Raw genomic sequence first — 25,882 nt, forward strand, 5'->3', positions numbered from 1 at the left:
TGGAGTTTGCATGTTCTCCCCGTGTCAGCGTGGGTTCTCTCCGGGTTCTCCGGCTTCCTCCCACAGTCCAAAGACATGCAGCTTAGGTTAATTGATGACTCTGAAATTGCCTGTAGGTGTGAATGTGAGCGTGAGTGGTTGTCTGTCTCTATATGTCTGCCCTGTGATAGGCTGGCGACCTGTCCAGGGTGTACCCTGCCTTCGCCCATTGACAGCTGGGATCGGCTCCAGCACCCCCGCGACCCTTAACTGGATAAGCGGTAACGGAAGATGGATGGATGGATGGATGGATGGGTACTTCATTGAAGTTCGGACCCACTGGAGGACAATATACCAGCTAAACATCCCACTGAGAATAATCAGGTTTTCAGTTTAAAGAGAGGGAGGGTAGAATCGTGGGCCCATAAGGTGACTGAATGTCAGACAGAAGCCTCAAGCTGGGCTCTGTTTAAATCTCCTGCTCCCTCCTCAAACAGCTCTCTGATTACAAGTAAATAATATCATCCTCCATCATTCAGCTGCACATAAAAACATTTATGAGGATATAATTGTCACATATAATTGCGGCTTAGAGCCACAGCCACGCATAATCTCCATTTTATAAAGTACAAGAGGAGAAATTCAATTGTTCTCTAAAAACATCTATTCTCAGCCTGCTGGGCTTTGTTTATAACTCAAATGCATCAACAAAGGAGAGGATACCCAAGTCTGCTGCGTAAGACATGTTATCCTAAGCCAATTTAAGTTGGAGGTGAAAGTGGAGTCAAATATCATATTACTGTACGGCAGGATTCCAGCTAATCCAGTCACAATAGAAGTTTGAGCTGCCTTAAGGGAGCAACCCCTCCAACATGGATAGAGCCGTGGCTCCCCAAATTACATAGTAGATCTAACAATCAGCGTTTCCCAGCGCTCACTCGTCCATGCCTAAAAGGAGTTACCCTCCCCCTCAGAAGCTCCTGAGCTGCCTGAAACTGCTCGATTGAATTATCTCCTTCACTTCTGTAACTTTATGAGGTCATAATGTTACGGAAGTGACATAAAACTCTTTCCAGCTAGTTTGGCCCTTAAACAACAAAAGAGAGAGATGCAGCTGGAGCACAGGAGGAAGAGCTTTTTGAAATGTGAAACGTTGACCAATCAGAACAGAGCGGGCTAGCTGACCAATCAGAGCAGACTTTGCTTTCTGGAGGGAGGAGCAAGCGCTACAACGGAACATTTCAGAGAGAGGGTGAGAAGAGGTGCTGCAGGACAGCATGGATGAGAAAAACAAGGCGGATTATGAGCATTAACGCATGTAAACATGTTGTAACTGTAACTTGAGATAAAAATATGCACCCGGAAAATAGCATAATAGGGCCTGTTTAAAATAAAACAGAGCTCTTTTGCAAGATTAGAATCTAAACTCGGTTTAGTCAATCCCAGTTTATGGATTAAACCTAAATGAAATAGAGTTTAATCAATATGGAGATGGTTGCTTAATGTGCGGCTGTCAGGACCTAGTATTTTAGTATTTAGTATTTGCTATAAAAAAAAGGGGGGAACACTTTTGGCTGCTATGTTTTCTTGTGTTTGCTAGCTTACAGGCTAACTGTCCAGCTAAAAAGTCAGTTAGTGAGCCAAACGTTACACATGATGACTCGGCGGAGAAGCTCTAATTTCTCCTCCATTGAGAACAATTTGTTGGCTAAATTAATGGAACAATATGGCGAAATAATTGAGGATTTAAAAAAAAAAAAACGGATTACAGCACAGAAAGAATTTAAAAAAAATTAGACTGCCTGTTGGTCCAAGTTTAGTGCAACATCATTTAGGGTTAAACCATGATTTTTTTTTTCACCTTGTTGGTGCAACCCAGCCTTAGTAACTCTTTTAGAGAGACTCTGATGATCCCATGATCATTTGTAAAATAATGTCTCAAAATTCAGAAACTACTGGTAACAATAGGAATATTAAATTAAATATTTCTGTATTTCACTTTGGCATGGCAGATGGGCTAAACATTTATACTCAAATCTACAGACCTGGATTCAATTCCCAAACATATCTGATCTTTTTCTGCTGCAAGTAAAGTTTAAATCTTACCAAAGTTTGATTAAAGCATGAGCAAGAGTTGCACAAAAACCTAAACGGACCATAACAGTATCAGCCCACTGAATGCAAATTCAGTCCATTCTGTTCATTTTCTAAAAGCGTGCCATGACTTCACAAACTGTCTTTGAGGCTTGCAGACTTATAACTTGCTCCAAATAGGAAATTGAACACTGTGGACATTAAGTCCATCTTGTTATTGTTACATTGTATGCGGTGGCAGGCATGGGCTGTGTTAAAAAAACAAACTCATTTCATTTTGCATTTGTGATGCTCCAGTACATGCAATTGAAGAGGATGCCAAACTCCTAATGCAAGCGATGTCCAATTTCATATTATCATTCAGCAATGTCCATGTTTTCTTATTGTTAGTCTTCTGGGTTTTATTTTCCAACAACACAGTTCTTGAATGTGATTCTTTTTGCATCTGCCTCTGAAGTATTGATTTCATTGCATGACATTTATTTGTTCAAAACAACTTAAAATAAATGCATGCTGCCGTCAGAGGAGAGAGCTAGAGCTATAAAAAATATAAAAAAAACTCACAACTGCATTATCATTAGATGATATTGAAACTCTGACAAGTGTCTGACTGAGTAAATTAAATTAATGGCTAAAAAAATATATTTAAAACTCAATGGTGCCTTTTGGAAAATGGCCAGCAGGAATGTTAAATACCATTAGTGGACTAAACATGCAAAGCTCCTTGAACCAAAGGTTATCGGGTAATTTAATGAAACTATTTAAGTTACTGAAATTGAATCTACCCTTAACCCTAACCCAGTGTGCAAAATACCCAGTGGCAATCAGGAAGTACCCCCTACCTGCTGCCGCTGTATCATGCTGAAGTCTTACAGGCTCAATGTGCAATATAGGCCTACAAGATTTCATGGATGCAAGCCAATACTATCTTTAACAATAAGGCCGCTCACACAACTACAAAACCATGCAACGACTGTGCCCTGCAAAATAATCCACCCGGATATTTGTATTCAAATGTATTCAATACATATATTCTATCTAACCATGAAAATATTCATTGCTCTTCAGGTGGTACAGGGTAACGGCAGGTTTTCTAAACTACACAACATCTGGATTGCAGAGCATTTGCAACAATGCCTGTCTGTCCACTTATATTTTTATGAATAAAACATGTTTTGCAGTTTAAGAAATGAATAGGCTACTGCTGGACATAGTAAGATTTAAAATTACATTTTTTGTGACAAAGATTATTCCAGAGATCCTCTAAAGTGTGACTTTTGGTGCTTTCAGGGGGTCTGAAGGGCCGATCAAGGGGTCTCTCCCTTCCCAACCTCAATCATTGGTAAAATGTTCAGATCTCATAAACATAAGCGTTCCACAAATCTCTCTCTTTTCTCAAAATTCCCAAATCCCTGTGCTTTGACATATTATTGATGCCATATTAAAGGTTCAGGTCACTTGACCACAGTGCTTTCTCATAACAGACCCTGCTCTCCGTAGCCAGTCACCATCATATCTCATTGTGTGTTAATGTCGGTTCATTAGAAATCACAGTCTGTGGCCCAGCATAAACATGCTCTTAAAAGAAAACAATGAATTAAACGGTCACACACTGCCAGCTAGGAATGCTTTACTCTGACTGACACACGCACGCACGCACGCACGCACGCACGCACGCACACGCACGCACACGCACGCACGCACGCACGCACGCACGCACACACACACACACACACACACACACACACACACACACACACACACACACACACACACACACACACACACACACACACACACGCACACACACACACACGCAAAAACATCCAAAGTGTGGCCACATTTTACTCTGGTATATGCTGAGAACTCTGGCTGTCACAAATACAATAAAACCCTGACAAGTAATGTAGGCAATTTATTAAACATTTGGCCAACAAGCAGAACATAAATCTGCAGAAACGCACAGTTTCCGACTCTTTGGCGTGCAGCTGTCCAATACAGATAACGTTACCGAGGCCATACAAAGTTTGCTAATAAGAAAAAGCTAATCATTTTGCTCATTGTTTAGCTGGGAATGCATTTCAAAGATTTTTGGAACTTCTTGTATTGCTGCTCAAGAAAGGACCATTTGTATACATAGAAGAATAATAAAGCAATGTCGAGTTTTATTTCTCACAAAATAATCAAATAGCACCGATAAGAGTATCAATAAGAAACCGAACCGATAAGCAGTATCCAGAAGAGAACCCAAACGATACCCAGCCCTACTACCAGCCAAACTGTTTTTTTGGATATTATGACTCAGCTTGAGCTGGGAAAAAGTGCAGTCCTACCTTCACAGTAAGTGGAGTCCCCGTGGATGGAGGCATAGCCGCCATTGCATTCACAGTCTGCTTTAGTATTCCGGTTTTTACACTCTGAGTTTTCGCCACAAATGAGTCCCTCTGCGCAGAAGTCATAACCTGAAAGAGAGGGACAAAGGAGGCCTCCATTTACTTTGGACTGTACACAGATAAAAGCAGACAAATGCACGAACAAGCGACCTTGTTCCTGTCGGGCACAAACACCGAGGATGACAAGGAGCCCGATGTATAAACTTTATGACTGCGGTTTGGCTTTCATGACAGCATGTACACACTCAAACAATACCAAGAAAAAAAAAAATAAGCACAAACAAAACATGCTGCTCATGTAGGAAGTCTCACAGGAGGTCATCAATCAAGCCAACAGAGTGGAGGAGTCACTAGTGTGCCGCTCTGTAGCTGTGCCTGTAGAAACAGAGCACTCTGGCACTTCAACAGTCAACTCGGTGCTCAAGCAGCAAGAGAACCAAATGTGAAAAATGACTGCGACACTGACTGGCTCACTGGAAGAGTCTCCATTTCAGATCAGTTAAGGTATTTCGGCACAGAACAGGTTAAAAAGGACAGCCTTGACATCCCCACACAATGCTGATGCTTTGTCAGTTATACAATGAGGGCTATCTCTAAGTCATCAATAACCACCTCCGAGGATGTTGCACTTCCAACACGAACATTTCAAAATAAGAGTACACAGTAAAATGTTATATAAACAGTTATCTTTTGACCAAAAAAAATGCTAAATTGGCTACTTCTGGCTGGAATGGCTGAGTGTGGAATGGCTGAGTGTGACAGGGAAGTATTTAGCTCCCTTGTGGAGAATGTATAATTGAACAGTATCAGCAGTGTTTTGAGAGGTTTCTGTGGACATTTCCATTTAGCTCTGACACTTTTTTTTCCAATGACACTGAGCACCATTTTGAATCCGAGATGAATCCAGATGCCGTCATACAAAAGAAAGCAAGCTACACGCTGTGTTTTTCAAAGCCACGTTTCAAGGTCACAGGGGGTAAGTGTTTCCATCGAATGGAAGTCAGCAGTGCAGGAGACAGTAGTCTCAGTGACAAGATCAGAATCCCTCACTGGTTTCCCACCTGTTATCATTATCGACTGGAACACATGCTACTGCTACTGGGATTTAACCCCTGTGTTAAACGTTTCTGTGTGCTGCATCTTTTGTCAAACACACTGAGATCCTACACGTGTGCAGAAATGTGACATGGCAGATAGACGGGTGTACTGAGAATCAGTCTGGCAGATTAGGAAGCAGGCAGACGGACAGACAGGCAGACAGACAGACAGACAGACAGACAGACAGACAGACAGACAGACAGACAGACAGACAGACAGACAGACAGACAGACAGAGAGGTGAGTGTCTGCTGCTCGGTAAGTATGAGCTGATGTAGCCCATCATGTCCTGTAATGAAAGACAGACTGGCAGCACATGAAAGCCCTGAGAGGCAGGGAGCCTGGGGAGCCATTACTGAGGAAAAGAGCTGTGTCTGCATTATTCTTCCTCCACCATCTACAGCAGCACCCCACCCAATGGCGTAAACATGTAAAAAGGGCCGAACACACACGTTAGGGCTGCAAAATGAATCAAATATTTATGGCGATCATTATTTTGGGGTTCCCACAATTAAATGAACATGGTAGACTGCGTTATTGACATTTAAAAGGGCTCTGCTCCATATCGAATCAAGCGCTCCCTAAACTAAACGGCCAGCCACCAGGCAGTTATGCCGCTGTGCGTGCAACATACAGCGGAGGCCTTTGAAAAAAACTTTCCAGAATTTTGCAGCTGCAGAAAAATATTCTGTATCCAAAACAAAAATGCACCTTATTTTAAGTCTTATTCTAATGCTAAGCTTAGTAGCACAAAGTGAAAGTGGTGCTTTGTTGATTATTCCAATTATCCACGATTATCCAAGATGGATAATCGTGATCAAAATATTGATCTAAAATAATTGTGATTATATTTTGAGGCTCTAGCATGTGTGAGTGTGTGACCTTGTTCTAAAGTACAGTTCTGTTCTGACACAGCAGACGGGACAGCTTTTTGTTAGCTGGATTTTTGATTTGGGGTACAAACACGTCGGCCCCCTTTCTGTAAAATCTTTCTTGTTTTTCTATTTCACAAAAACAGAGGGAGAATAAACACTCTGTGGCAATTGTGTAATCGCCAATTTAACAGAGGGTTTAACTTAGCGTCGCACATGTAAATATCAGAGCGGAGGCAAAGTACTGAGTCACAGAGCGGAGGAGAGGTCTGGAGATGATTGGGAAATAATGACCCACTCTGAGTTTTAGTGTGTGTGTGTGTGTGTGTGTGTGTGTGTGTGTACAGAGAGAGGGCTGTAGGGACGAGACACTGTGACTATCAATCTTTAGTAGTTATCTCTTACTGTATAAACTCTCCTCTGGCACTTTACACTGTCCTCTCTCTGCCATCCTTTCCTCTATACTTTATATCTTTCTTCTCATCTCTCTCACTCTAAGTCTTATTATTTCTTTATCTTTCCTCTCTCCTGCCCTCTCTCCTCTTCTTTCTCATTTCCTCTACTCTTCTCTCAATCTACAAAGTCTTAGTCTTATCCTCTCTTTAACTTTCTTATCATCTTCCTCTCCTCTCATGGTCTTTATACTCATCACCTTCCCTCTCCTCTCTTCCTCCTCTCCTTCCTTTACAACATAGCAGGTATAAGACTTCATATCTCCTTCCCTTTCCTTAATTTAACCTCTCATTTGGCTCCTCTCCTTCCCTATTATGTCTTCTCCTTGCCTTCTCTCTTTTGCACTCTATTCATCACCCTCTCCTGTAAACAGAGCAAGTCGGAGGCCCGTTGCTTATCTTACCTCAATGAGAGCCCAATTTCCCTTCGCTCAGAACCTGCCCCGGGTTTCTTTCATTATGACTCTATAGCTGACAGCCTCCGACAGTTTATTTATTCAATGTATTTACTGAATTACCCGTGGCTATTTACCCTGTAGTACCTCCCCTGCCAGAGCAGCGGGGTTCGGGCAAATTGGCATAGCAGGTGCTCTATAGAAGACAGACCAATCTGCTCTGATAGGTATACCGACCCAGAAGCACTCATACCCGGTGGAAAGGGAGAGAGACAGAATTATTGCAGAGGCACAGCCTGAATCAGCAGCCAGCAGGCTGGTTTGTTTGCTTTTTGGCAGCGGCAGGAGATTGGTGCGTGCGCGTCCAGAGAAAAGAAGGAAGACATACCTCTGCAAACATTGCAGCACCTGCCATCTGGTAAGATCTGTTCAGCGACGGTGCAGTTGAGCTCTGGACAAGTTTCTGTGACTCTCACCATCAGGCCATTCTGGAAGGAGAGGACGGAGGCAAAACATTACAATTTGTAACGCTCTCAAATGTGGGAAGGTCTGTGCATTAAAGAAGTACTACCCTGAGCCTTCCACTTAGCACTTATTGTATTCGTATTAGTTTGTTTCTGCACTGTTATGACTTCTGGTGACTAGTAGTTCTCTTGAATACCTATGTTGAATACACTTATTGTAAGTCTCTTTGGATAAAAGCGTCTGCTAAATGACTGTAATGTAATGTAATGTAATGTAAACGAGATTTTCACCAGAATAATTACACCATTTGAGGGAAAGAAATGACACACAATCTGATCTGTTCCAGGTACAGGGCTAAAAATAGGAAGCTTCCCATCACAAGCCCACTTATTTAACCTTTTGTTGAGATATGTTTTTCAAAAGAAATACAGGTGCTTCACGCTTTTAATGTCCCATGTAATCAACATGTTTTTACGCTGACTTTAACATTGACTTTAAGCCTCTTGTGTAATGTTGTTATGCTTGTTAAGTAAAGTTACTAAAGAAACAGGGATGTTTTTTATAATCTTGACCAAGTAGTTTTTTTGCCTAAACCTAACCAATCATTTCACAACTTAAACCATGAGGCATTGTGCATTTCTGCAAGCAATATACGAGGCACATATGAAACGTAGTCAAAAAACATTTTTTTCATTGATTTGCAGAAACATACAATGCCATTTTTTTTTTTGATTATTATGGTGACTGGGTTGATTTTTTTCTAATTAGGTTTACCTGCCAGCCATCACTCAAAGCAGTCGTTTTTTGGAACAGTCATATTGGTTTTTGATTGAAGTAAGGAAATCCAATAACAGGCGGCAGATGAAAAAAACTTGCTCAACGTGAGAACTCTGCAGTAGGATGACCCGGTGATTCTGTGAGTGTTTTTTTAATGGTAAATTATAGAATTTTTTAGGGTCCTGTCATGTGGATAATTTCTTTTTCATATAGTTTCATGCACTCGTCACCCATCGCACGGAAAATATATACGTGGCTTTAATAGTCATTGGCACAGATCAGAGTATAAAAGCCTAATTCTTTGCCAAGCATTTTGAAGGACACAGCAGTAGTATTTTTGTGTTCCTTTCCTAAAATAATAACCTGTTTTGTTTTCTTCAGATGACATTGATTGCATAATTAAATAGTTTTTAAGAAGGAATAACATTTTTCTTACAGTAGTTAATTCTTGGGGTCTCTAGGGAACTGTTTCTGTAGTAACAACAACTACAACTCACTGATGGGTGATTTGTAGTTTCAAAAACAAGTCAGTAGGGTCATCAGTGATGGCTAAACTTAATCTGAATAAGTTTAAGAGCACCAGGCACCAGTTGTGTCCGTCAACTGCAAGGCTTTTTGTACACATTATGTTTTTTCCCCATCTATCTTAATGCGTAACAACCCTTGGGCACTGTGGCTCAGTGGTAGAGCGGGTCGTCCTTCAATCAGAAGATTGGCGGTTGTGATTGAAGCTGGTCCATGTCGATGTGTTGTCCTTGGGATTTGTCCCTAGATTTGTCCCGCTGGTGTGTGAATGTGTGTGAATGTCAGACAGTCCTGATGGGCAGGTGGTACCTTGCATGGTAGTCACTGCCATCAGTGTGTGAATGGGTGGATGACATGTAGTGTAAAAGCACTTTGAGTGGTAGAGAGACTAGAAAAGTCCATTTACCATTTACTACACTCAACCTTTTTTCCTTAAGGAACACATTTTCTATCACTGGGTCAACTGAAGACCCCTGACTAAGGGACATATTTTATGGATATCTCATGTTATATTCAATGCATAACAATAAAAGCATAAAACAACTGATAAACTGTACAATTAACCAAAATAGGGAATGCATTAACTGCAGGATTTTTCTTTTTTGTAGAACAATACATTTTGAGAAAATATGTTCTGTAAATATTGCATTAGAGATGAGTTTTCCTGTCATTTTTTTTGTATTTTTAATACAATTAGCTGTCTGTATTATGTATTTTATTTTTTTTTACAACAATCCTACATACTTAATAGGCTTCTTGTTTTGCTAAAGTCAGCGTTTTCTTCTCCCTAATGCTTGGTCATTGTTCTATTAGCTCTATGATTGAATTACCTGCTGATAAGGCTGTTAAGCAGAGAGGGAATGCCCTGTGAATATAGCTTGTTCAGGATTTCAATACCCACAAACATTAGAGACTCAGGAGACTCTGCATTGTTTAAAACCAGCCTCAAGCTTTGGCTCTAGTCAGCACGAAAGGGTCACCACCAATAAATGCCTTGTATTTATTGATTTAATATCTCACACTGCTAGACTTACATGTATTGCACATGTTCTATGTAAAGTATTTGTTGTGATATGGTTGTTTTTTCTGTCTACCTGCCCAGAGACAACACATGCAAACTAGCATCTAGCTAACTATGGTGCCATTACTTTTTATTATCCGCTGTCAGACAATAAAAAACGAAAAAAAACAAGACTCACATTCTACCAATTCCACCTTGGTTCATATAAATAATTAAGGCATATAAACATAATATTTTTGAACCAAGAACTCCTGTTTTATTAAAGCTCTCTGACCTCTCATAACTGGCATAATCTAGAGCTACAGTTTGCCAGTTTTAACAAAGCAAAAGGGGAGGATGACACTGCCTGTGAAATGTGTTTAAAAACAACAACGGAAGTTTAAAAAGACGTTCCCAGATGTAAAAACAAGAGAGTATTCTAAGATATCCCTGACTGAGTGATGCTGCCATGACAACAGAGACGGTGGGATGTAAAGGCTGTATTTGCCGCTCACAGTCACAAGGAGGGCATGAATACAGATAGCAGGTGAGGAGCAGATAGGCGCCACTAAAGATGGGAAACAAAGGGAGATCGAAACACTGTGTCATCTTCCCTCTGGGCCGTTAAAACAAATAGCAGGCACACAGCAACAGTAGCAGTCTGGTTGCTATGTCGGTCCAGACCTCTCAAGGTTGAAAAGTATCGACTCAAATCCTCCTTCAATTCACTTCAACTTCCTTCAACGTCCTGCTATTCTAGGATCTGTGTTAGCTGCTTCCTGGTGTCATCTTTTAATAGTACAGCCTTACATTGTGAGTCTTCTATCTGTGAGAAAAACTAACTCATTGTTAGTACTCTACCTGTCCAGCACCAAACAGCAGATAGATAAGAGTTAGAACGACAAGCTGCCAAGGGCAAGAGAGTTGCCAATGGTGAGCTAAGAATACAAACATTCTAATCACAGCCCAAGGTGATTAATTCAAAAAGCTTGTTTCGTCTTAAAAACAGGCCTTCCAAAACCTTAAGATATTCTATTTATAATGATGTAAAACTACAATTACCGCCTCACAGTTGTACGCCTCCACCAACCAGTCAAGTAACAGTTTACATCCATGTCTGTCAAAAATGTAAATTCTTCGTTATTTTTTGTGTGTCATATCATAATTAGCATCTGAAGTCTTGAGTTTTGACAAAAAAACGTGTTTTTTGAGGTCACAGTGATGTTTGACCACCAAATGCTAAATCAGTCCAACCTAAAGACTAAGATGGCGTTTGGGTCAAATTTGAAAGAATTTGCCTCAAAGCGTTCCTGAGACCTCACGTTAACGAGCATGGAACGTAGTACGGACCGACTACCCGAAATACAAAATGCTGTCACCGCCACAGAGAGGCATAACAAACAAATCATCACATTTGAGAAAAACTTATTTGGTATTTTAGCTTAATAATTTTGCCAAATAAACACGTAATCATTTTCAAAATGGTCAATAAATAAATCAATAAATGTTTGATTAACTGTTAATCAACTTATCGACTAATCATTTCAGCACTAGCATTAATATTCTATCATGTCAGGCAGCCATGATTAGATCAGTAACGCCATGAGTGAAGGAAAGCACAGCATCGTTGTTGAGGTGACAATTTGAGCGGCTGACTGTCACTTATCCATGCGGATAGCACAGCATAGAGAGCGGCGTATGCTGTACAGATGATGGAGCCCCTTGAGGCAGAACCTGTGATTTGTTGTATCGGGATATATAATCAAAATTGACTTGACACACTGCCAACCACCAATTTCTTTGTTCTTATATTCTTCTTATATTCTCTCCATATGTCATATATTCATTGATGCTTTTTCCCACTTCCCCACCACAGTTCGTTGTGAGGACAGCTTCATTGTGTGACATGAAGAAAACAACACCAAAATACACAGATGCTTCAACATACAGCTGAGATTGGGCCGTCATGGATCAAAGCTCTGACACAACAGTACTCTGAAAGCCTCAGGAGAAAAAACTTTCCAAGCCTCTTTCTAAAAATGTCCAGAAATTGGTCACTAAGCGGGGGTTCAAATCTAGGAATAAAGGCTGGCTGTAATCTTTCATCATAATGATGTTTTGAGTTGCCTGAGGGCTAATAATAACCTCAGGAATTCACTGTGCAACTCTTTGTAAGCAATTACATGCAAAAAAAATGCATTTTTCTTTTCCCCCTTAAAGAGGGTCTTTAAAGATGAATGGCTCCACAGTGAAGAAAGCCCACCTCTGTTCAATGGTGAACTAGAATAATGACTCTAATTATAATCGGCGTAGTGATGAAGCTTCTTTTCAAATCAGGCCCTTTGTGTTGCCGTGTTTCATATTCTTTCTAATTACCTGGCTATCTCGCCATTAGAGAGAAGATAAAGAAAAGAAAAAAAGGTAGATTGAACAGATTGGGGGAAGGAGGGTAAACTAATATGGCCCGCTGGCTAATTGAATAACACAACGAGCGGTGCGCCACACATAACCATTACACATTTGTGGCTGAAAGAGAAGTGCTGTATGGTATATTTGATTGCGGAGTAGAGGCCAAATGCTGGTGAAAAGGATTGTTGCTTTAGATGTTAAACGTTACCTTGCATTCCCTGCAGCTCCTGGATAAAAAGCGCTGGCCTTCAGAAAAGGTCTGGCCCCTGTAGGTGCATTTCACTGCGGGCACAAAAATAGAAAAATAACCGTTCAGTAACTCAGATTAGTACAGTTACTACGAAATACAAGGGATAGAATAATTACTAAGACAGTATCAGCTCCTGTGGTACTCTCAAAAATCGATGCTTGGTGAAAGAAAACAGACAGAAAGTTCCCTGCCTGAAGTTCTGCATAGTTTATTCTTTGAGAAACAAAGTTGTTCATGGCTTGTGTGCATAAGCGGGGAGGAAATGTAACAGCGCATTAAGAATACAACAGAGGAGAGCCTTCTGCATATTCCTCCGGCGATAAAGCAGAAATAGAAAATGAAGCACATGATACGTAGTCCTGCTTCTCTCCTCTCCAGGGTGCAGGACCGCCGAGCGCTCAGTCGCAGCTCTGGACCGCTGCTCCATCGTTCGACTGTGCCAACGCTCTGATGTTCACAGGGGAGGAAGAGGGAGCGAGCGGAGGGATGGAGGGAGGCGGAGGAGGGGCGGAATTATTCAAAGGAGAACCATCCTTCGGGGACTTAGTGTGTTTGCAGTATAGTGAGAGAGACACGGTAGTCTGTGGGTCCGTGAGCCGCTACCAGACCCCTGTGTGCTTTATAGACTGGAAATAGAGCTTCCATTTCAGCCTCCATGAAAACCACTGTGATCTCTGCTCTTCCAGATAGTTTATTCTGGTTTTCATTGTGCCAGCAGAGCGTCAGCAGCCCTCTTGTTTGAATCTACAGTGGCTCCTACCTTCAAGAGGATGTAAAGCAAACGAGCTGAGCGTGCTGAAGGACTGCCAAAAACAACAGCATCGGCGATTTGTTCAAACGCAAACAAACTAGGGTCATGTTTATAATCTATTAATTCATGCCGTCGACCTTTTGTGGTTGGGTAAATAATGACTGTGTCCTTTCACTAGCAGAGAACAAGGAAGTGTGACACGGTCACAATGCTACGCTGCAAAACGTCCAAGGTATGAATTTTGGCTTTTGTGTTTTTGGTTCCAGAAAATCAAAAAAACAAAAAATACATCACCCTCCAAACTCCGATAAAATACAGCACGTTGTTTTTACATGTGAAAAAAAATCAAAGCTGTTGCTTCTATTACTACACCATCCAATTAAAAAGATTGGTAACTTTGTGTCAGACTTTGAAAGAGTGTTAAATCATTTACCTCCACTAAAAGCTCTGATTGGTATTTGTCACTGTGCCTAGTTAGTTTTGCTTGACAGACTTGCAGTGCCTAGCTACCGTTACTAGCTATGATTGAAACAAAACCAAAGAAGGGTTTAGCTAATGGTCAATATCCTTCCATTGACTGGCAGCCTTTTAGCATCCCTCCTGCCATGTTGCTTCTATTACTACACCATCCAATTAAAAAGGATATCAACAATCCTCAAAGGGTAACTTCAGTATTTTTCATCCTGGACCCTATTTGCGCACGTTTTCTTGTCTAACTGAAAACGATTTCTGAAATGGGTCCAATTTGACTTATCGGGGCAAGCTGGTTAAATCATTTACCTCCACTAAAAGCTCTGATTGGTATTTGTGTCAGACATTATGGAAAGAGTGTAACGTTACACTGCCGCTGCTCTCTTAGTTAGTTTTGCGGGTTGACGGTTACAGCATTATCCCTGAATTCTGGGCCAGTTTCAAAAAATTGCTGTCCAAATTAGTCATCTAGAAACCAAAAACATGGGAAAATAGTGTCCAAATTGAAAAGTACTAAAGGAACCCTTTACTGTGAGGCCAATCGCACCTTCTCTTAAACAGTCTGGACGATGTGGAGTCTTGATCTTTTGCAAGTCAACGTTAATTCCCATTAAACATAGGCAGCAAAAGATACATCTTAATTTTATGCGATTTGAATAACATGTATTTATAAAAATCTAAATTATCATGGAGAAGAATTGATTTTCAAGAAAGCAGCTGTGGAGGGATGACATCATCCTTAGCGCTTTGCTGGTTTAAGAGAGAAAATATGAGCTAAAGTAGTAGATCTGAATAGAGGTTTTTCTTTAGCAATTTCTATAATTTTCACTTCTTGGGGTGAAAACGGATGAGAAGGCATTAGCAATTTATTTAACCTGAGCCTATTAGTGTGGTGCGAGAGGTATTTCTGTCTCGAGAGTGGATGGAATTTTCACAGGTTTGGTCACAAACATTTTTTTCTGTTTCCTTTCTTGATCTAAATGATCACTGCTGATACTCACGTCTGCATTTCTTGCAGCAAGTCCCATCAACGTGTACAGGCAGCGAGTCCTCTGAGCAGTTTGCTGGAGGACAGAAAATCCTGCGACACTCCACCACACCATTCTGTAAGAAACATCAGAAGCAAAAAATCCAATGCTCACTGTGAACATTCACCGTTTGCATGCAGCACTGCCAAAAAAACGCCTATACACTATTTTTATGTCTCAATTTACACTTTCACAAGCACACGTGGGAAAAAAAACAAAAAACTCTATACCACAACCCAGAAAGAGTTAACATATATAACACATTAGGTGTGATGTATGCGCTAATCCAATACCGCTCACATTACAGCTCAACCCTGAATGGGAAATGCTTTTCCTGTAAGCACCATGCAAACTAACCCAGACCTGTTCAGAATCCCACCTTCAAGAATGCAATCTGTTGCTGAAAGCCTTCATATTTAGGAATAAAGAAGAAAACTGATTATAATGTCATACAATCAGATAACAGATACTGAAACCGAGCGGCCGGCTGATAGCAGGTAAGTTATTCAGGCCCTGAAGGACTGCCTTCATTTTTTTTTGAGGCTGATATCTCTCTCTGCGAGCGCCTCCTCATTTCATGAGTCATCGAAAATGGTTCCCCCAGGACGCAGCGGTTATCAGTTAATGGCATGTCCGTGGGAGGAAATCAGACCGACTAAACTCCACCCTGTGCTTGATGTGCAATGATGCAGCAAGTCTCATTCCCCACGGGGCCCCGGGATGGCCTGATTCAACATATTTCAAAGTCTGGCTCCCGCAGTATGTATGAGTATGCGGGGAAAGGGAGGCTTATTAGGGGGGGCGCTTGTTAGGGGGCGGGCAGCAGGCAGGGAGACATGATGCTGGGGCTGAGAGCGAGGGAGCGTCTGATGAGAAGACAAGTTAAGGAAGGTAAGTGTTGACAGTGGAGGGAATAAGAGTTGTCTTGACTTTCCCCCCCCAAAAAAATATATATATCTACCTTCAGATCCTGCTACGCTGTTATGTAAGAAAAAATCTGTGATGTTGAAAGTGTTCCAGAGGTTATGTTGTTAGGAATCCTGTAACTTGCAATTTTGTCTTACCCCCTTTCCCTTGACTACCACTATTTTTTTCTTTTGATTTCATATGACACACTGCATATCTCTTCATCTTATTCTTGCCTAATATAAAATGAATATTGTCTTGAAAGTTTTATTTTCTTTTTAAAAAAAGTTGGAAAAAAAAACATTTTCGGGAGATCATTTCAATTGTTTTTTTTTTTTTTTAGGGGAAAAAAACAACGGGTGTCTTAAGTTGTAATATTTCACACAGTGTAAACATCATGTCTTTTTAATAAAGAGCAGAGACAAGCTGATACATCAGATGATGCTGTTTGGGCTCTTTGGTTGTTCACAGACTATTCACATCTGGCCTGGGCACTTTTATTCCCCATCCGTCTTTTGCCTGATTTGCTGTCATCTTTCTACTGTCACTATAAATGCAAGAATGCCCAAAAATATTTAAAAATAAATAAGCCATTCTCAGACTGTGGTGAATTATATGATTTCAATATTCTTAAAGCTACTTGAGTGGAAAATAAATGGACTTCACTGTGTTTACCCCATTTCATAACTTTCTTTTACAAAACCTTTACTGGTTAAATAACCGCAAAAAATATCCAGTTCACTGATATATTAACATATTTTCAGCCTAGAAAATTATACACATGGTCCCAATCATCCAAACAGAGCTGGGGAAATCTGCCTCTTTTTTTTCATGCCCCACCAGCTTAGAAGGAGCACAACTTGAAATCTAAACCCTCTCCTGACATATTTATCTGTTCTGACTGAACAATTCTGTTGCTCTCAACAAGTGCCATTATTTTGCATTGAATATTTTAGCCTCTGAATCCTGAATGTTTTCTTGCCTCTTGCTTTTTCTACTTGCTGCCCCTCTTGACCAGGACTCCCTGGCAGAAGAGACACTGTATCTCAATGGGAACGTATCTGGTTAAATAAAGAATGAATACAAAATCTAAAGACTTGATGTTAAGGGCTTAAATAAACTTGGACTTGCTTCCTCTGAAGATACTGAATGTATTTCTACAGTCAACAGGTCAGAATAATTTTCTTGCAGCTACCAATTTTTGTTGTTGTTGTTGTTGTTTTCCATTTAAGGACAATAAATGCAGATTCGAGTACTATATGTAAACATGACATGTATTGCACATGTGTGTCCATTCAGGGAGAGAGATTCCTCCCTCCTCTGATAGACTTCCTGAAGTTTGTAAAATTTTTCCCCATCAAAACGTTTTTTTTTAGTTGTTTCTGTTTTTTCCTTATCTGAATTAAGGGTCTAAGAACAGAGGTTGTACAGATTGTTAAACTCCCCTGAGGAAAATGTGTGATTTCTAACATTTGCCTATATCAATAAAACTGACTTGACTATGATGGAGACTCTTTTTTTACAGTGTAATAGTTGAAAGCAGGCGCCTCACTCAGTGTTTGATAGTGGGGATGAAGGTGACACTCACCTTACATGCACAGTTCCTGCAGTTCTCCGGCTCCACCCACAGCTCCTTATCCCGGTAGACCACGCCGTTGGCGCTGCAGGTCCTCTCGCAGTGACAGCCCTCCAACTGGGTCAGCCGAGACTCCGCGTAGTTCAGCTGAGGACGAGCACGGAATGAGCAGTCACAAAACCAAATCAGAAGTCTAAGTGTGTTCACAGGTTAACCCTCCCCTACCCGCCCCACCGCCCCCGAGCGTGCCCAGGTCGGTTCTCACCGAGGGCTGCTCCTCTGGGAGACGCTCATTAGAAGGGCACGGAATAATAAGTGATCATCATTCAGCTCATGCTCCAGACCTCAGGCTATAATCTACTGAGAAATGACAGACAGGACTGACAGCCACGATCCTGCCTCACTCCTCTTTTATTGGAACACTCTGATCTGCCCTTCCCCTTTCGGCTTATTTCATGCCCAACACTCTCCTCGGTTGTCTCTCTCAACAGAAGTGATGCTTCTTTGACTGACAGCGGTGTCACAGGGAAGGGCACTGAGTGTAGTCTGCACAAACCAGGATTACATTTAAATCAGGATTTAACCACCATGTCTCCTAGATATTATTTTTATATGCTCCAAATGTGTCAAGTATGCCAATTATTGCTAATTATGTTTTGACACGTAATTGCTGGCTGGATTATGTTCACTGCCAACGTTTGGTTTTTTTTCAAAGAGGAAAGTCCTCTGTAATTTTCTTGCAAATTTGGAGTAATTTGTCAAGACAATCCTGAGATGCCACGTTCATGGAAATGGACCAGCTGGACGGACAACCTGAAGAAATAATGCCTCTGCTGTCACCGATGGAGAGGCATGAAAACGATAGTCATGCTTTAGTTACTACAAGTTAGTTTAGTTTAGTTTAGTTTAGTTTAGTTTAGTTTGGTTTAGTTTAGTTTAGTTTATTTTAGTTTGGTTTAGTTTAGTTTAGTTTATTTGGACAATTGAAAAATATAAAAAACATAACATTGATAAATAATAAAAATACAGTGCAGGAAGAGGCAGAAAGCTTATTTGAAGCCTCCACCTATACAATATAAAAAAAATTCACAATACTATTACAAATACAAAAAGAATATACATATGGTATGAAATATTATTGAAAAAAGCAATTTATAATATAACAATATATTATAAACAACAAAAAACAAAGAAAAAAAATGCAATGTGTCAAGATGTGAATGAGCGTGTGTGAGCGTGTGTGTGGGAGCAAGTTTGTGTGTGTGTGTGTGTGTGTGTGTGTGTGTATGTGTGAGTTCATATGTGTGCATTTATGTGCGTGTGATGTTGTATTGCAAAAGCTTGTATTGTAGGAAAAACAAATGAAATATATTGTCAGTCAACATTTAGTGACTTTGCAAATACAAAATGATTCCTCATTTGGTTGATAAAAAAAGATAAGTGAGGTGGTCCTCTCCAAATATATTTTGCGTTGTATGTATGGTGAATGTAATTTCTATGAGAAGGAGTTGGATAAGATCTCTTGTTGCTCCAAGTTTTAAACTCTAACTGGTGCAGAAAGAGTTAATATTGATAGTTTAGCAAAGGAGATGAATCTTCAAAAACCTGGAATCTTGCTGATCTAAAAATGCAATGTGAGTTGTGGTTTGTCACAATAATATCTCTCAAAGTAACCACATGTAAATCTATAATGAATCTATAAAACATAAATATAATTGTTTTTTTACTGTTGAAAAATCAGCATCTATAAAAGGTTCAGTTTGTATTCACATTTAATCTACACATTTGTTTTTCCACTAGTTCTTTTTTTTTGTGCAAACAGCCCACTGCATCCATCAAAGCTCCCTCTTGGCCTTCAAGTAGGAGCTGGATGGCTGCAAACAAACAGCATTTCACATATAAATGAAAATATCTATAAAATATAAGTACTGTCTGACCCACACGTATACAGTCAGAGTCCCGTTTCAAAGGTGGAAAGGTGAGGGAATTCTGAGGTCCAATTGATCTGAGCAGCGCGGGTCAACTCAGAAATTGCAGGTCCACTTAAGACACTCAAGAAAAGCTCTGCCGCACTGCCTCCGCCCACTCTGCTCCTCCGAGACCTGCCCAGGTCACAGAGTCAGGAGGAAAGGGCTCGCCACTAAATGGTAGAGGCTTCTCAGTAAAAAAAAAAAAAAAAAAAAAAAAAAAAAAAAAAAGAAAGAAAATTGCTGGTTGTCACTGAGGCTTTTAACTTCATCTGGAGGAGTCCCGGCTGGTTTCTGGAGAGCTGTGTGAGCTGTGAGCGGTAGAGATGTGTCCTGTCAAAGGCCCGAACTAAATGTTTGAAAATACAGTTTCAAAGGCTGAGAGGCTGCCTGGAGGCACCGCAGAGGAATACGGGTTCCTGTACGACGTGAGCATGAAATGGCACGGTGATATCACACAACGCAGTCAGAGGCTAATAGGCATGTATCTCCTATGGCTGATACATGAGGCAGAGAGACATGAGATAAATACTTAAATAACAGCTGAAGACAAAGAGGGGGAAAAAGATGCATTCATACTTTTAATCTGTTTTGTTTGCCTGCATGTCTGAAGGTATGTCTCACATGTGTATATTCTGAGACCAGATCAGTCTTGGTCCAGTGAGCAATTAATGAGATGTTGATTGTAATTCATATCTGGGATGTCTGCCGCCAAAATGTCACATTGTAGCTGTAACAATGAAACAAACGCACACTGACGCTCCGGAAACTGATGGTACGTTTGAAGGCTCAATACTGTAGATCAATATACCTTTAAAAGCAAGTGATGGTAAGGATGTGAATGGGTTGACAGCAAGTTGGGGAATCCTTCACTATATATAATATAAAAGTTTTATGACTTACTATACTATGATTTTTTATAATATAGTATAGTATGATAATTTTTTCATATAACATGCGTTACTATTACTTTTCATGACATACTTTTTTTCACTTCTATAACACGCTATACTACATGTTTATGACTTTTTAGGAAAAACTATGGTATAACATTTTATGTCTTTTTAACGACCCTGAAGAAAATGAGCAACATATTTCTGTAAGCTAACGCCTGAGAGTTTGTCAGAGAATAATTGCTCACCAAAAAAAGGTACCAACAACTTCGACCATGGTTCTTGGTTCTTGCCTGAGCCAGGCATTACATTACATTACAGTCATTTAGCAGACGCTTTTATCCAAAGCGACTTACAATCAGTAGTATATTACATATCATTCACCCATTCACACACTGATGACAGGCTACCATGCAAGGTGCCACCATCAGACTCTAACTAACATTCATGCATCCAGTCAACACCGATGGCAAGCCTTCAGGAGCAACTTGGGGTTAAGTGTCTTGCCCAAGGACACATCGACTGCCGAAGCCGGGTATCGAACCACCGACCCTCTGATTGGAGAACTACCTTGCTCTCCACTATGCCACAGCCGCCCCACAGGCAGTGTGATACACCTCGGCCAGACCGCTGCTCTTTCTACATACAGCGTTATGACAGACTCCCACATTTATGCTGCAAAACCGTCCTCGCACAGGGAGGACAGACAACCATTCCCGCTCTAATCTAACCTAATTGCATGTTTACGTGGGGGAATCCGGAGAACCGGATAGAACCCACCCTGACACGTGGAAAACATGGAAACTCCGCACAGGAAGCCGCCAGCCGGGGATGGACCCGGACTCCTCTTCCTGTGTGGTGACTGTGCTAGCCACAGTCACCAGCGTGCGCAAGATGGATTGCAGCAGGTCCTACACCCAGAGAGGGGAACCAGTTGAGCATAGCTTTCCCAAGGCTGTGTTGATCAGTGAAAGCCCAGATGGGAAACTCTGGGGATCAACCTTGACTCAAGTCGTTCACCTCTGAAGGTGTGGGAGGTCTGTTGCGTTCCATCAAATGAAGCCTGGTGGAACCAGCTTACTAAAAATGTGTATCTCACTCCTATTTATAAACTCTCGTATCTGTGACAATGATGTCATCTGTGATGTCACGGAACAAACCTTTCAAGAAATGGTGACATCTGTGATGTCACGGGAACAAACTGATCAAGAAATGCTGACATCACGGAACATCGTCTGTGATGTCATGGAACATCGTCTGTGATGTCATGGAACAAGCTGTTACTTTGGAATCGGTGACATGTGGGGAGGAGCTACATTGAAAATCTGAAACTGTGACATCATCAGTGAGCAAAATCAACAGACTAATAATTATTTGACCTCATAGATGATGTCATGAGTTCAGTCAGGTCTTGTGAACATTTATCTGAGATAAAAAATAATCTTACATGATCAATCAATGGGCAAAATATACTAAGATACTATAGCATGACTTTTTATAAAATACTATGCTATGATTTTTCATGATTTTTTATGACAAAGTTTACTATGACATAGTTTACTATGACTTTTTTATGAGATACCATACTATGACTTTTTTATGAGATACCATACTATGACTTTTTTAGGACTTTTTCTGACATACTATAGTATGATATTTTTCACTTTTTTTATGATATAATATACTATGACTTTTTATGACATACCATACAATGACATTTTTATGACTTTATATGACATACTATACCATGACTATTTTATGACATACCATAAGATGAGTTTTTATGACATACTATACTGTGACTTTCTTTTGAGTTTTAATGACATACTTTACATATAATGATTTTTCCACTTCTATAACACGCTATACTCGTACATGTTTATGACTTTTTAGAAAAAACTATGGTATAACATTTTATGTCTTTTTAACGACCCTGAAGAAAATGAGCAACATATTTCTGTAAGCTAACGCCTGAGAGTTTGTCAGAGAATAATTGCTCACCAAAAAAAGGTACCAACAACTTCGACCATGGTTCTTGGTTCTTGCCTGAGCCAGGCATTACATTACATTACATTCATTTAGCAGACGCTTTTATCCAAAGCGACTTACAATCAGTAGTATATTACATATCATTCACCCATTCACACACTGATGACAGGCTACCATGCAAGGTGCCACCATCAGACTCTAACTAACATTCATGCAACATCCAGTCCACACCGATGGCAAGCCTTCGGGAGCAACTTGGGGTTAAGTGTCTTGCCCAAGGACACATCGACTGCCGAAGCCGGGTATCGAACCACCGACCCTCTGATTGGAGAACTACCTTGCTCTCAGTGGAGAGCAAGGTAGTTCTCCAATCAGCCGCCCCACAGGCAGTGTGATACACCTCGGCCAGACCGCTGCTCTTTCTACATACAGCGTTATGACAGACTCCCACATTTATGCTGCAAAACCGTCCTCGCACAGGGAGGACAGACAACCATTCCCGCTCTAATCTAACCTAATTGCATGTTTACGTGGGGGAATCCGGAGAACCGGATAGAACCCACCCTGACACGTGGAAAACATGGAAACTCCGCACAGGAAGCCGCCAGCCGGGGATGGACCCGGACTCCTCTTCCTGTGTGGTGACTGTGCTAGCCACAGTCACCAGCGTGCGCAAGATGGATTGCAGCAGGTCCTACACCCAGAGAGGGGAACCAGTTGAGCATAGCTTTCCCAAGGCTGTGTTGATCAGTGAAAGCCCAGATGGGAAACTCTGGGGATCAACCTTGACTCAAGTCGTTCACCTCTGAAGGTGTGGGAGGTCTGTTGCGTTCCATCAAATGAAGCCTGGTGGAACCAGCTTACTAAAAATGTGTATCTCACTCCTATTTATAAACTCTCGTATCTGTGACAATGATGTCATCTGTGATGTCACGGAACAAACCTTTCAAGAAATGGTGACATCTGTGATGTCACGGAACAAACTGATCAAGAAATGCTGACATCACGGAACATCGCCTGTGATGTCATGGAACATCGTCTGTGATGTCATGGAACAAGCTGTTACTTTGGAATCGGTGACATGTGGGGAGGAGCTACATTGAAAATCTGAAACTGTGACATCATCAGTGAGCAAAATCAACAGACTAATAATTATTTGACCTCATAGATGATGTCATGAGTTCAGTCAGGTCTTGTGAACATTTATCTGAGATAAAAAATAATCTTACATGATCAATCAATGGGCAAAATATACTAAGATACTATACCATGACTTTTTATAAAATACTATGCTATGATTTTTCATGATTTTTTATGACAAAGTTTACTATGACATAGTTTACTATGACTTTTTTATGAGATACCATACTATGACTTTTTTAGGACTTTTTCTGACATACTATAGTATGATATTTTTCACTTTTTTTATGATATAATATACTATGACTTTTTATGACATACCATACAATGACATTTTTATGACTTTATATGACATACTATACCATGACTATTTTATGACATACCATAAGATGAGTTTTTATGACATACTATACTGTGACTTTCTTTTGAGTTTTAATGACATACTATATTATTTAATTTTTTTTTATGACTTCATAAGCATTTCATGGTTCAAACCCCACTACTCATTGCCAAAATTACATTTAAATGGTCTTTAGCATTTTAGGGAAATAAAAGGAAATGCTGTTTTTTATTTTTCAACCTGGTTTTTTTGGATTCATACCTTACACAAGGGTTAACAGCGCTCCAGGTTGAACATGTCTGTATTCATTATTGTGTTTTTCTACTGTTTTTATTGCATTTATAATACATTTTAGGGTTAACAGCTGCTGTAAGCCAGGTATGAACATCTATGGTGTAGGTGCACTACTCTGATGTACCAAATATATTTGAGAAGAGAATGGTAGCTACATTGTTGGAAAGACACACCTTAAGCCCTTAAAAGGACAGTGTGTAGGATTTGGAGGCATCCAGTGGGGATGATTAAGTTATATCAGAAAGGAAGATTATTTCTTCATTGAAAGAACAGCAAAAATGTGCACTGAACGTTTCTCTTGATGGAAATGGTATTTTTGCTCTTCTCCGGATTGGCTTCGAGAATAGTTTGATTGACTGATGGTTTATCCAATCAATTGCTAAGTATGTTTTGAAAGTGTCTGCCAATTCCCAAACAGTTTCCAAGGAAGTCTTCTCAGATGGTTCAAACCATCTGGTGGCCCACACAGAACCATAAATCCAATCTATTCTTATAACTTCATTCTGTCGATGGGTCATGCTGACTGTGTTCTCGCCGACTCCGTCTGGATTTGAGAAACACCACCAGCCTCCTTAAACTATCCAAACTAACTTCAGTTTTTCATGAATCATCTTAAACACAGTAAACACAGACATTTGCCTCCTGGATGCTATTTTAAGTGCATACTGCGGGGAGCTGCTTTGGGTTCAACCTGCCAGGAAATAAAACCAGCTATTCTGCAACAGTACCAAACATTTATACAGCTGACACATGGACTCTGAATCCTCTGTTATTACTAAGAACACTGGATAGACTCAAAGCCGCTTGCATGGCTCCCGCACGAGGGACTCCACTGCAGCAGCAATGGAGCAGAATGTTTAACAATGTGTGCATCAGTTTATTTAAATAGCTATCTTAAGCAAATGGCTTATGGCTTAAGACCACTGTCAACTTCTCATTAGCTTAAAAAAACAGCTTTCAAAATAAATAGGGAGCCTGGATGTGGGAATTTACAATTTAGGGACCCCAAGGGAGTTGTTTTCACAGGGCCCAGAATTTCTGGCATAAAGGGCCTTATGAAATATTACTAAATCTGAAGATTATTTTCAATAGACAATGATGTATATAGGTATTCAGTTAGCCCATAATATCAACTTATCTGTAGCAGCATCTATCCATGCAGACAGTTTTGAGATACAGCTGTCTTTTGTTATTATAGTTTTATTGATTTATTTTATTTGGACTAATTCTTCTGGCTTTGTAGGCATAAATATGAGAGACAGAAACTAGATGGCTATTTCACACTAAAGGTATGTGAGATTGTTTTTGTAATGTGGGTGATCTAACCCTTTAAAGAGGGTAAAAAAATAATAATATCGGAATGGTATCTGTGTTGATACTCCATCTAGTAGTATTATTAAAAAATGATTTATTAAAGAGTTATTTTCACTACGTTTTTTGGCATAAACACACGCTTCTTCTCGCAAATACACAGGTACAATAATACATGCGAAGAATGCCGTTGCTTATCCACAGAGATCTTATTGTCATCTCACCTCGCCTTGACATGGTACACTCGGGACCAAGCAATTATTCACCTCATGCTGAATAACTCAAATCTCCACCGCATAACGGCAGACAAGCCATTTAACGGCGGAGATGACTGCTCATACGAGTCGCAGCAGGGGGGATGAGATGAGGTCAGGTGGCGATAGGTCGAGGTGTGTTCATGTGAAGGAGGACGCGGTTGACACAGCGGTAGTTTAATGTTCTTCATTTCACCCTTATTTAAACCCAAAATTATTCTATGGCTCGCCCGCCCGCCGAGATGTCCTTGCTC

The 25,882-nt window shown here is 40.4% G+C and overlaps 1 protein-coding gene across 1 annotated transcript in view; it reads right to left on the minus strand.

The window, feature by feature from the left end:
• Window positions 1-25,882, minus strand: part of LOC129105586 (protein kinase C-binding protein NELL1-like) — a 261,850-nt gene that overhangs the window by 150,992 nt on the left and 84,976 nt on the right. The window contains exons 9-13 of the mRNA XM_054616705.1: window positions 17,453-17,587; window positions 14,932-15,034; window positions 12,667-12,740; window positions 7,671-7,770; window positions 4,407-4,535 (exon numbers count right to left, since the gene is read on the minus strand). Coding sequence (XP_054472680.1) covers window positions 4,407-4,535; window positions 7,671-7,770; window positions 12,667-12,740; window positions 14,932-15,034; window positions 17,453-17,587 — 541 coding nt within the window. The remainder of the gene's footprint in view (window positions 1-4,406; window positions 4,536-7,670; window positions 7,771-12,666; window positions 12,741-14,931; window positions 15,035-17,452; window positions 17,588-25,882) is intronic.

Source organism: Anoplopoma fimbria, chromosome 2, assembly GCF_027596085.1.
Source record: "Anoplopoma fimbria isolate UVic2021 breed Golden Eagle Sablefish chromosome 2, Afim_UVic_2022, whole genome shotgun sequence".
Lineage (NCBI taxonomy): Eukaryota > Metazoa > Chordata > Actinopteri > Perciformes > Anoplopomatidae > Anoplopoma > Anoplopoma fimbria.